We start from the raw sequence: 13,037 nt of genomic DNA on the forward strand, positions 1-13,037 counted from the left end.
GGAGCAAATGGGATCGTGTTTTCAGTTCAGAAATGCTTTCCGTCCTGGCCGGCCCTCAGGTCAGAGCCTCCTGACACTGACCTTGGCCGAGTCTGATCTCAGATGAGTGGAAACCCACCAGCACGGCCTCCAACGAAGCAGGGAAATTCCCACTTTTAGAAGAAGCCCGCTGAGAGCTGGAACTCCTTCCTACAGAGCGACCCCAGCCCCAAATTTATCAGTGTTGTGGACTAATAGCTCCGGCACCTCCTTTTCTTTTTCTTTTAATCCTTACTCAAGGATATGTTTATTGATTTTTTAGAGAGAGAAGAAGGGAGAAAGAGAAAGAGAGAAACATTGATGTGAGAGGGAAACATTGACTGGCTACCCGCCACACGAGCCCCCATTGGAGGCAACCTAGGCATGTGCCCTGACTGGGAGCCAAACTCACAACCTTTCAGTGTGTGGATGATGCTCCAACCAACTGAGACACCCAGCCAGGGGGCAGTGCTTCCTTGCCCTGTGTCTCCTCCATTCTCACATTCAGGCAGCATGGTGCCCAGCCCTCAGGGGTGGGGCAGAACCGGAGGAGGCCATTACGCTCCTATTTACTAAGAATTTGTGATGTCATGGGGAAATGTCCCCAAAGTGATGCTAAGTAAAAAAAGGCAGGACCCAAAACTATATTTAGTGTAATATAAATCATACAAAATACATGAGGGGTTTTTTTTTCCTTTGAAAACATAGAAGAAATACACCAAAAATGTTAATAGTTGTATCTGAGTGGTGGAATTGTGGGTAGTTTTAATTTTCTTTTTTATGCTTTCCCACAGTTTTCAAATTTTCTACTCTAACCATATGTTATTTTTATAATCGGGAAACAATCCAGTGTGTTTTAAATAGGGAGTAATTATAAATTCCTGAGCCCGGGCCATAGGGATGTATTGCTTCTGGTCTTTTGAGATTTTTGTGCAGAGAGTTGCATGTAGGGTTTTTTCCAATAGATATAAACTAATAAATCTCAGAATACTTCGACAAGTGTCTCGTTTGTGGCCTCTTTAGTATGCTGTGTCCCTATTTATGCTCAACTTTTCAGGCCTTTGTTAAAGTTCACACAGATCTCAACTTTCCCGTCACTTCCACATTCGCTGTCTCATCCGAGTGTCCCTGCAGTGCCTCTGGGTAGACACGGCTTCCGTCCCACAAACGTTCAGGAAAGGTGGACACGGGCGAGGGAAGTAGGGCCCCGCCTGTGAAGAGCTCCCAGGTCTGGTGGGAGAAGACACTCTGCAGTGCCATAGTTGAAACCCGCAGGGCCCCTGGGAGCCATCTGGCTCCACGTGGACCACGGAGGAGGGAGCTGGCTTGATGTGAGAGGGAGCCTCCGCTGGAATCCAGAGCACCTGGGAGACAGATTGATCGATAGGTGTAATGATTCATAGTGTGGACCTGTTCTGGTTTAGCTTCCTTTCATCCTCAAGCACAGACTCTAAGGATGGAGGATCTTTTATGGAAAACATGTTCATTAAAATGTTATTTATGTTAACACGTTTTCATAAGAGAGTTGATTTGTTTCACAGTTTCACAATCTCTTTCATGTCTGGCTTAATAGCAGACAGCTGTGTTCTCATCGCTGCTTCAGCAGTCTGTTCGGTATCACAGACCGTGTAGCCCCCGGAAAGCTTCGTAGGGAGTGCGAGGGAAAAGGCATGATGTCTTGGCATGAGTGTTAAAATAGCTTTGACCCCCGTGGATTCCCAGAGGAAACGAAACAGGATCAAGACCTTGGGAAAACACAGGGCACGCGAGTTTTTCCAGCCCACAGATTTTTCAACAAGTGACCATTTTTTAAATTACGACATTCAGAGGCCCTGTGGTAGAGGGAGACAGCCCATACTTGTGACCTGTGTGGCAGCTTCTTATCCTTGCCTGTCCCCCGCCTCCAGCACAGAGCAGGAAGAGGGGACCGCTGTCTCCCACATGCCCGCTGAGGTTCCTCCTGGTTGTTGGGAGGAATGCGGATGGGAGAACTGAGGCGTGTCCATATCTGTCTTTACGAGCTGGAAGTGCAGTCTGACTCCCTGGTGCCTCCTCTCAGCTGCTGACGGAACTGATGAAGCCGTGGCGGTGTGAATTTCCAAGTGTGTAAGGAAAGCAGGTCTGTGATCAAACTGAAGTATGAACCATTGCCCACAGGTGCGTGTTTACCCCTTTGTACACATTACCCAGCCAGCTATTTCAGAGAGGGACCGATGGAAATTCTTCTTTGCAATTTGAAGCCCCAGAGTCTTATGGGTCCATTGGCTAAATATGACACATGGTGAGAAATTTGCATGGCTTCCCTGGGTGGCACTTAGAAAATTAACCTAATTCCTATTCCTCTACATTTGCAAAATTGCAGATTTAAGAAAACACCATCTAGCCACATACACACCCACACAGAAAATCTTAAATCCTGAAGTGAATGAAGGTAAGCCCCTCGAGAGCGTCTGTTTTTACTGTTTACTGTGTCTCCATGCCTAGAACGGGGCCTGGCACAGAGGAGGCGCTCCGTCTTTGATAAATGGTTCAAAATAACACCTTGCCGAGGTGTGATTCCACCCCCATCCACAGTGAGCAGCTGTGTGGAAGTAATGTGTATTCGTTTTGACCCATCTCACTGCTGTAGACTGCTGCCTTCCGTTTAAGCGGTCCGTAAGAGCACGTCTGTGGCGCTAACGGAGCTCCGACTTAACTCAGCCAGCTCCGTCATGTACTTGAAGACCCCAGCAGGTAATACACGGTCTTTTCAGCAGGAAGAAACCTCCCACGTCTCCTCACCGCCCTTCCCACCGCCACCCCAATGCCTCTTCTTCACAGATAAAGAAAATAAGGCCCAGGGAGGGGAGGGGACTCCTGTACCATTCCTAGATGAGTTACTAGCAAAACTGGGGCCAAAAGCATGTCTAACCCCGAAGACTTCATGCTTTGCGTCAAAGTCATTCCTCGAGAATTTACCCAATCTCTTTCCCTCCTATCTGTCGCCAGGGAAGCCTTCTACGTCACAGCCTAACCTTGTCAGTCACATATGTGATCGATGACTTGCTCGTGACTGAATGAGACAACCTTAAACAGGGAACAGGTGGATTGGAGACTTTGCTGACCAGTGGCCGGCCCCCTCGCCCCGCCCCCAGTCTCTGACTGACTAAAGCAAAAGCCTGGGGCCCCGCCCCTCACCCCTAGCATATTTCAGCAAATGGGCTCTAGGGCCAGCTCTCCTACTGCCTCCTGGAAACCCCTTATGTTGCCCCTGCCCTCGTACATGCCTCTCTCTAGAAACTGGTTTGAACGTGACCATGGTCTACAAGGTCTTACAAGATTTGTCCCCCATCTACCTCACTGCACTCAGTTTGTACCACCTCCTTTCCTCTGGTCACCTGGCCTTTTCTCTGTTCACTACAAAGGACAAGTGGGAGTGTTTTCCCCAGATACTCACATGACCACCACCTTCTTGTCCACCTTTATCTAAGCTCAAGTGTCAGCTCATCAGAAAGGCCTCCCTGCACCCAGCCTGAAGTGGCAGCCCGTCCTGCTACACTTCTCAGACCACCCTGTCTATTGCTATCACGGCACTTCCCTCCGTCCGAAATGGCTTTGCTGTGCCTGTGTACCACCTGCCCCAGGACTGAGCTCCACATCACCAGGAGCTGTGTCTGACTCACCTCTAATCTAGTGCCCAGCACAGCCCCTGGCACTGTACGCTGTGGCCCAGCAAGTACTTGGCGTATGAACTAGTAAATGAATGAGCCCACCCCACCCCCTCATACACACACCCTTCAATGCCACAGGCCTAATGTGCAACAGATGGGAGTACGCCATTGCTGACTGGCTGGAGAAGCAAAGGGGTTCTCTGTGCAGGGGCATTGCTGGAGGCACCGGCATCTGTATTAGCTTCCCTACAGAGAATGTAATCCAGTTTCAGAACAAGCAAATATTGCCTGCTTCAAGAGAGTAGAGTCTTCCCAACTTTTACATTTTTAAAAAGGTTTGCCAAAATCCATTGATAAATTTTCAGGTAAAAATGCATTAAGGCAACAGATCCTGGTTTCAGGATCTGAGATCCAATTAAGCATCAGAAACTCATTAGCCATGCAACCTCTGGTAGGCGGGTCCTGAATCCTACCCATGTGACCACCCCCATCCTCAATTCCCACCCCCATAAATTGGAGATAATAGCACTCAGCATGTTAATGGTTGCCTTTAAGTGCTGGGATTACCAATGGCTATATAACAGGTTCTCCTTGGTTTCAATTTAAGGTCTAACACTCTTTATCGGGACCCACACCCAGTTCCCCTGGAAACAGATTTGGCTCTTTGAGACCCCTGCCTTTGTGTACGCCATGCCACTCCCTGGAACATCCCCCTTTCTACCCAGCAAACATCTATGTCTCCATCAAGTTCCCTCTCAAGGGTAACCCCCACCCCCATGCCCCTCTCGGGCAGCCCACTTGTCCCGTCGAGTGACAAGGCCGATGAGTTACAACTCCTTTGGGTGGCAGCCTCAGAAAACCCACTGGGTGTCAGTGAGCAGAAAGGGGAATGTGTATGAGGATGCTGAGTGTCTCACAGAACCTGGGGCCTCAGAAACCACCTGAGGCTGAGGAAGGGAGAACTGTAGGGAGTTCTTTCTTTTTTCACCTGGTGCTCCAGCTTCTAGTTCTTCTCCTGCTTCCCACCCACGCGACAGACAGCAGCTGCACCCGCACTCCAGAGCCTACGTCCGTTCTGTTCAAGGGAGCCGCTGGGTGGAACTGAAATCTCCTAGTCCAGATGCTTGCCTTCTTCCTCCAATACTCGGCTGAAATTGCTTTTGGCCTCCCCTCCAAGGACTAACCAGGCCAGCCCTCGCTTAGCTTCTGAAACCAGACGACATGGGGCGCGTTCAGGTGTTGAAGGAAACACTTTGTAAAGTATGTGATTGTCTGACCACTGTACTGATGCAAAATAATGTTGAAGGTAGACTGTAAACAAACAGACATACATAAATTTTTAAAAATTCCTTTTGGCAACGTGTCCCTGGTGATTGCCTAATTGTCAAGTCCAGAGGATGCTTTTCCTTTCTCAGCTGATGCTCTGGAGCATTTGATCCACGGACCCCAGTGCCTGGAAACTTTCTACTTCGGCACCCGTGACACCATGCTCTCTCCTCCAGCCCCTCGGACGTTCCTGCTTAGTCTGCTTGTGGGACTCTTCTGCACTCAGCCTGGAAGGACTGACCTTTCCCAGGGCTCAAGCCTCACCCTCTCTCCACGCGCTTTAAAATCTCATACATCCCACAGCTCTCCCACAGCCTCTCTGGGCTCTCCCAGCTCTCCGGACACAGATAGACCTTTTCTCCCCCCACAGGGTCCTCGCTCTCCGTGAGCTTGACTCATGACCAGGCACTTTGTTTGTATGGCAGGGAGCTCAGACTGCCATCTCAGAGTTCCTATTAATTTTTTGTAGGTTCTGTGGCTTTGGGTGCCTATACGTGTTGTCAGTAGGATGTAAGAACTCCAGTCGTTATGGTTACCCAAATACGATCCTGGTCCCTTGGGAGAGTGGCTCTGGCTTTAGTGAGCCCAACTCTGGCACCTCCAGATCAGATCCGAGCGGCGGCAGTGGGGGAAGATGATGGGATGGGAGCGCTCTGGATAGGGGCAGATGCAGCCAACAGAATGCAGGGTACAGAGAAGAACCCCGATAGAATCCTGGGGTGGGGGCTACCTTCCTGAGACTTTCCCACTGAGCTGAATGCTGTGCACCTTGGAAGGGTTCCCACCGAGTACTGCTAACAAGGCCACTGAGGACGGAGGACTTTGGTCCCCTGTTCCTTTTAATTATGTTGATTTCAAACAAATTCAACTCTGGTTCTATTTAAAGACAATTAAATGATATGGTGTGTAAGTTGTTTTTTCTCTCTCTCGTTTTTGGCAACTGTTTGGCTCTTCTGGCCAGATGACCCTGTATCAATACCCAGATCCTCATGCCCCACCCACCCACCCACCCCACTGGCCCTTTAGTGAAGCCTTCTAACTTTATTTCCCATCGTCTAACTCCTGATGGACCTGTTATTTAGATGAGATATTAATAGTTGATAAATCTTGTATCTTTATCTTATCTGCTAGACTTAGTTGGTTAGGTTGAGAAAATCCATATTTATCATCGAATGGATTTGGACCCCAGTCTGGATGCCCCACCACTACTGCTTGATGGCTTTGGGCAAGATACTTAAATTCCATTAATCTCAATGTCCTCACTCCTTAAAATGGGGTTACTACCTGCATTTCAGGGTGTTTGTGAAAATTGAGCACGTTGAAGTATCTCAAGGGCTTGACACCTAGTAGGTGATCCTGAAATATTATCAAGTTGTTTTCCAAGATAGTTGTACCAATTTATGTTGCTGTAATTATCTCCATAATTTCTAGTTGCCTTCGTTAGACTGCGGGACCCCCAGATGCTGGTCCCAGTCTCTGTCTTTGGTGCTGAACACAGTGTTGAATGCCTAGTGAGTTCTCAGTGAATGTTTGTTGCATGAAATTTTTAAATGGTAATATTTTCAGGCATATTCTGAAGATGCTTTAAGCCTGACGAGGTTGTTCTGATTTCTCCTGAAATGGGGGCAACTGAAGTTCAGGGAGGATGAGTAACTCTTCCTGGATCTCACCCCAGGTAGACGAGGGAGCTGGTCTGGGCCAAGTCTAACAGCAGAGCCTGTGGCCTTAATTCACCACTGAGCCTGTTCGCCTCTCAAAGCCATAGTGACGAGGAAGGGTTCCCCCCACAGTCTTTACCCCTGCTTGCCACATCCTTTGGTGTAGGCCCCATAGTCCTGTGAAGTTAGCCAAACTCTGAGGTCTGTCCTCTAAGCGTGGACTCTTCCAAGTCAGGGCAGGAGAGCACCCAGAGACTTCTCTAGAGAGGGCATGGGGAAGGCTGCCTATTTGCTCAGCTCTTGAGAGGGACCTGGGAAGGCAGGTCACTGCACAGATCGGCATGAAGCTCACGCTCTTGGCCTCCAAGAGGGTTTCTGCATCCCAGGCTAGAAACAGCCCTTGCTGATAGCGTAGAATCTCTGGACCATGGAACACTTCAACTGCAAACCTCCTGGGAGTCAGGCCCACATCCTATACTGACTGTCTTTGTGCCCCCAAACAGGGAAGATCAAAGATGGGAAGGGCTCTGGGCCATTTAAGCCTATCATCTCACTTTACAGGTAGCCTGAAGAGGGGGAGGGACTTCCCTGGCAGAGTCAGAACTAGAAGTCAGGTCTCCTGACCCAAGGCCACCAGAGCTCTGCCCAACACCAAATGGACATCCAACAAGTATTGGGAACTGGACATTGGTGCAGATCGTGGCAGCAGCTCCACACGTAGAAGGCACTGAGATGGCAGCCCCATACTTAGAAGGTGCTCTTTGAATGCGAGAATGAATGAATGAATGAATGAGCAGTTTCCCACAGCAAAGGTCTTCCTTGGACAGTCACCCAGGTGTACCCTTGAGCAGCTGTAACTCAGCGGAAGGCAGCCAGCTATAAGCAGAATTCTCTTTGGAAAAAAAAATAGTAGGTATAGGTATATGGAAATGGTCTTGGTGAAAAATTTTAAAGAGGTTATGTACCATCAAGATAAGTACAGAGGTGAAATAGCAACAGAGAAAACTACTTGCAGCGTACAATTAAGGAAGAAAACAATATGAAATTGAGCCTACGCCCTAAGTACAACTGCAGATCATGCAGGTATGGAGGAGAGGACTATTACAAAATGGCTCGTATTTATCAGAGGGTCAGCCTCCGTATGAAGCCCTTCACGTACGGTATCGCGCTCAGCCTAGGAGGGAGGGGCCGCTGGAGATGGCGCACTCGGAATGTCTGATGCTAGACAAACTCAGCCTCAGACTTGAATCTGTGGCAGGAAAGGGAGTGTTGTCTTTTCTTTTCCTTTACTGTTGTTTGAGTATTTTAAAAAAGTACTCTAAGTGATTATTAACTGCTCTGGAAACCAACACCAAACTCAGTCTGTTTACACCCAAGAAAGAAAACAAAATCCAGAAACCCTTTCGGCAGGGTGGTGCTACAGGACACGCTCTTCCCAGCTGCTGGGAACACCTGCCTATGGAGCCCAGGAACCCGGCCTCCCTCTTTCCCAATCTGCCACCCCCGGGACTACAGTCACTGGGGTCTGAACACATGCTGGGCACCCTCCATAAGGCACCCCAGCCCTGTCAGTCCCGGTGCCACCAGCCTTCTTGGAGTGTCCACTCAGAGTTCCTCCTGCCAGAGCCACCCACCCCACAGCTGACACATGGGCCCACAGTGCCCTTCAGCCCTCTCCGACCTGTGAACCAGAACATCCTCCCTCTGGCCCCCCACAGGACCCCAGATAACAGCAACCTGGCCCGCTCGCTCCTCAAGCCCCACAACTAAGCTGACTTTCTAAGAGCTGCAGCCGCCTTTGGTTTGCCTGTCCTGGCCCCTTCATTTCAGCCAGAAGGAAGAGGCCCAGAGAGCCCCCTACAGGTTTCGGAAGGCTTGTGGGGACTCCTGGCCCAGGGCTGCTGCTCTCTCATCTGTGTTCTCGAGGAGGCTTCCTGGGAACCAGCCAGGGTCTAAGTCAGCTGTCATACTGTTTTCAGGGGAAAAGGAATCTTGAGAGCAAAGGGACACATTTACACCCCCACTCATGAGTGAGATGGGCATGGTCCGAATAAGGGGTCCAGCCCACCCACTGAATTGAAGTGAACCTGAACTAAAATGTCTTGGACCCCTCTCCCTGGGCCCCAAGGCCTGCGGTAGTGTCAGAATGGCCTGTGCCAGCTAACACACGGACTTTAACGGTTAACCAGCCACCACCCCAGCAGCACCGGCAGCTCACATCCTTGCACCCAGATCCCAGCTCCGAGTAGGCTGGAACCCTGGGCTGACCGCAAGTGCCGCCTAGTTGAAATGAGAGTTCCGTACTACTGTTTTATGACGTTGATTTAATGAGCATCTCAACGGTCCCAACTTTTAGCAGACAGCGTCGGGGCGGAGGCCCCCCGCCCACTCCCCGTGGTCGTCCCCAACCCACGGCGGGATGGACTTCCGCATGTGCATACACAGCACTTCGTCGATGTAGATGGTGTTGTCTTTGACCTGGATCTCCTCCTGCAGGGCGAGCTGTCGGTGATTCAGCCTCTTCAGCTCCACCTGAGCTTGCGCTAACGTCTCCTTTAACCTAGGAGAAGAGGACGAACATACGGGAATCATTTACCACTCCACACCGCGTTTCCAGCGGGGAAGAATGCACTTGTGTGTTCAGTGCAAGAAGCCAAACTGACGTGTCCTCCCTGTCTCCTCCTTAAAACAGAGATTTCAGATGGGAGGCCACGGGCCAGATTCACAAGATAGACAACTCCGCGAACTGCCGACATTTAAAACTGTACATTTTACCTAAACATCTGGATTCGGACTTCTTTAGGAAAATTTAAACACTGGTATCCACTTCCTGCATGGCAGCAGTTGACTGGAGTTAACAAGGAGCCCCTTGACCGCCCTCTAGAAAGGAACCCCCCAGACGTCATAGACGCGGAGTGCTCATGCTAGGCAGGCTTCACCCATGATGGCACAGCCTGGCCCTGTTCGCAGTCCGGGTTTGAATGGAGGCCCGGTGGCCCTCCACCTCCCGGCCGCCGGCCTACCTGGCAACGTTGTGGGTGATCTCATGAACCTCTCTGATCAGCCGATACTGGGCCACATCGCGACACAGCTCCACGTTAGGCCGACGTGTCCTGGTCTCCAGGCGTGTATGCGCCAACTTGGCAGGCCCTTCTTGGTCAAGGATGGCTTTTTCAAGGACTGTAACATTTTTCTCTTGGGAAGCAACCTCTTCCATGACCTTAAAAAAGAATTATAGTAGGTGAGGCCAGACTGTATTCCTCAAAACTCAACAGCAGGCACTCTTGGGGGGGGGGGGTCCCTTGGGGTCATGTAAGCTAGGAAGCAGGGCCCCAGAATGAGTCTGATTTCTCTTCCTGACAGCAGTGGCTGCTAGCGAGCAAGGCAACTCCTCCAACCTCAGAACCTCACAGACAGAACGGACTTGATGGGCCATTGTTTCCTCATCCCCTTCCCAAATGCTGGGAGCTCCCTGGAGAACGCCCTCAGCAAAGGCTGGAGGCTGCCCGTCCGCCTTGGGACTGGGCACCTTTGAATCAGGAGCGGAAAGCTGCCTATTCCCTTGGCAGTCCACCCACCAGCACTCATTCTGCTCCCTAGAAGCCTGAAGAAAGAGTGCGCACAGTTCAACCCTAGTTGTGTCGGTTTCTTTGAAGGTGGTTTTGTGCACAGAAAAGATTACTTAGAAGTTACCTGGGTTTTTAGATTAATATTTAACTAACATTTTTATTTCTTCCTTAAGCTTTTTAAAAAATCCTTTATACCATGGAAATGTCCAAATATACACGAAAGTAGTTAGTATGACGAAACTTAGGTTCTCATCGTGTTTACGACGCAATGATCAACACACAGTCCATCTTGTTCCACCTACAACCCCCTCCCCACCCCTGCCCATTAGCTTATTTTAAAGCAAATCCCAGACATCAGCTCAGTCTCCAGTGCTTGAGTATGTATTCCTAAGACGTAAGGGCTTTTTTATTGTCTTTTAACATAACTGCAGCACCTTAGTCTCTCTGTCACACACACACACACACACACACACGAGTGATTCTTTAATATTATCTAATATCTAGTTTCCAAATGTCCCTGATTGTTCAAATTAGAATACAGATGAGGTCCACACATTGCATTTGGTTTCTTAAGGTTTTTCTTAACATTTCTTCATCTTTCCTTATGTCGGTTCGCAGATACCATACTATTTTCAAATTTAGCAAATTTAACAATCACTTTAAATTGATTTTGATTAATAGTTGCTTGCACTTCAAGCATGGTTAAAATCCTTTGAATTTTTATTTAAAGCAGCATTTATAAATTTGATGTATAACATATAGTATTTATAAATTTCATATAAAACTTTAAAAAACTACTTGAGTTGTTCTATCAAACAAGGCTTTCTGAAGTTCTTAAAAGATCTCGTCAATCTAGTAACCTAGTAAAAATGATTAATCTTAAATTCTCAAATATTTTAACTTTGTCTTCAAACTTAAAATTTCAAGTAAAATCATAAGGCTAAATTATTTACTTACATGTTTTGTTATAATTTTTTAAAAAACAGGCCAAGTTCTCTTAAGTTTTACAAATATTTAAAATATCTTAAATGCACAGACTGCTTAAAACAAAACTACAAATATTATGGATTAAATAAGGAATCAGCAAACCATGACCTATGGGGCCAAATGCAGTCTGTTTTGATACAGACTGGTTTTGAACAGGCTGAAAAAGGATTGTTTTTTAAATTAATGGACTTTAGGTTTTTTTAAGTATTTTATTTATTTATTTTTAGAGAGAGGGGAAGGGAGGGAGAAAGAGAAAGAGAGAAACATCAATGTGTGGTTGCCTCTCATGCGCCCCCTACTGGGGACTAGGCCTACAATTCAGGCATGTGCCCTGACTGGGAACCAAACTAGCGACCCTTTGTAAATTAATGGACTTTAGTTTTGAGGGCAGTTTTAGATTTATAGCAAAACTGAACAGAAGTCTAGAGCTCCCACATACCCTCTCTCCCCCAACACACAGTTTCCCCTGTTATGAACATCTTCTATTAATGTGGTACCTTTGTTACAACCAATGGACCAATATTGCATGCATTATGATTACCTAAAGTTCATAGTTTACATTATGGTTCAGCCTTTGTGTTGTACATTCTATGGATTTTGACAGATGTGTGACATGTATCCACTGTTAGCATATCATACAGGATAGTTTCATTGCCCTAAAAACCCCTGAGCTCCTTTTCACCCCTCTCTACCCAGCCCCCATCTGAAGCCCTGACAACCACTGACATTTTTACTGTTTCCACACGTCATGTAGTTGGAATCATACGGTATGATTCATACAGCATGAATTTCAGATTGGCTTCTTTCACTCAGTGATATGCATGTAAGGTCTCTCTATGTCTTTTTGCAGCCCGACAGCTCACTTCTTTTTATCCCTGAATAATATTCCATTGTATGAAGAAGCACAGCTTGTTTATCCGCTCATCTATGGCAGAGCATCTTGGTTGCTCCCAGGTTTGGCAATTATGAATAAAGCTGCTAAACATTCACATGCAGATTTTTGTGTAGACATAAGTTTTCAACACTTCTGGGTAAATACCAAGGAGTGAGTCTGCTGAATCATATGCATATGTTTAGTTTTGTAAGAAACTGCCAAACTGTCTTCCAAAGTGGCTGTACCATTTTGCGTTCCCATCCACAATGAATGAGATTTCCTATTGCTCCACATCCTTGTCAGTGTTTGGCCTTGTCGATGTTTTGGGTTTTCTATAGGTGTGTGGCCGTATCTCGTTTTCATTTGCAATCCTTAATGACACATGATGTTAAGCATCTTTACATGTGCTTAATTGCCATCTGTATACTTCTTTGGTGAGGTGTCTGTTTAGATCTTTTGCCTATTTTTTCATTGGGCTATTTGTTTTCTTTTTTTTTTTTAAAGATTTCATTTATTTATTTTTAGAGAGAGGGGAGGGAGAAAGAGAGGGAAAGAAACATCAATGTGTGGTTGCCTCTCACATGCCCCCTACTGGGGACCTGGCCCGAAACCCAGGCATGTGCCCTGAATGGGAGTCAAACCTGCGACACTTTGGTTCACACGCTGGCACTCAATCCCTGAGCCACACCAGCCAGGGCTGTTTGTTTTCTTATTGTTGAGTTTTAAGAGTTCTTTGTATGTTTTGGATAACTGTGCTTTATCTGTGGCTTGTTTTTTTATCCTCTTTGAAAAGAAAAGTTTTTCCATTTTTAAATAGTTGAAACAATTCAAAAGAATAGTATTTCATATCATCTGAAAATTATATAAAATTCAAACTTTAGTGTCCATCATAAAATTTTATGGAAACACAGCCATGCTCATTCATTTACATAGGGCTGTTTTTAAACTACAATGT

At 47.3% G+C, this 13,037-nt stretch overlaps 1 protein-coding gene across 2 annotated transcripts in view; it reads right to left on the reverse strand.

Moving 5' to 3' along the window:
- Positions 1-8,956: 8,956 nt before the first annotated feature.
- The window catches only part of TEKT1 (tektin 1), a 49,058-nt gene continuing 44,977 nt past the window's right edge, over positions 8,957-13,037 (reverse strand). For both annotated transcript variants that reach the window (XM_024564594.3, XM_045199190.2), the window contains exons 7-8: positions 9,676-9,872; positions 8,957-9,212 (exon numbers count right to left, since the gene is read on the reverse strand). In XM_024564594.3, the coding sequence (XP_024420362.2) occupies positions 9,005-9,212; positions 9,676-9,872 (405 nt within the window). In that variant the 3' untranslated portion in view covers positions 8,957-9,004. The remainder of the gene's footprint in view (positions 9,213-9,675; positions 9,873-13,037) is intronic.

The sequence above is a fragment of the Desmodus rotundus genome, chromosome 9, assembly GCF_022682495.2.
Source record: "Desmodus rotundus isolate HL8 chromosome 9, HLdesRot8A.1, whole genome shotgun sequence".
In the NCBI taxonomy this organism is placed as follows: Eukaryota; Metazoa; Chordata; class Mammalia; order Chiroptera; family Phyllostomidae; genus Desmodus; species Desmodus rotundus.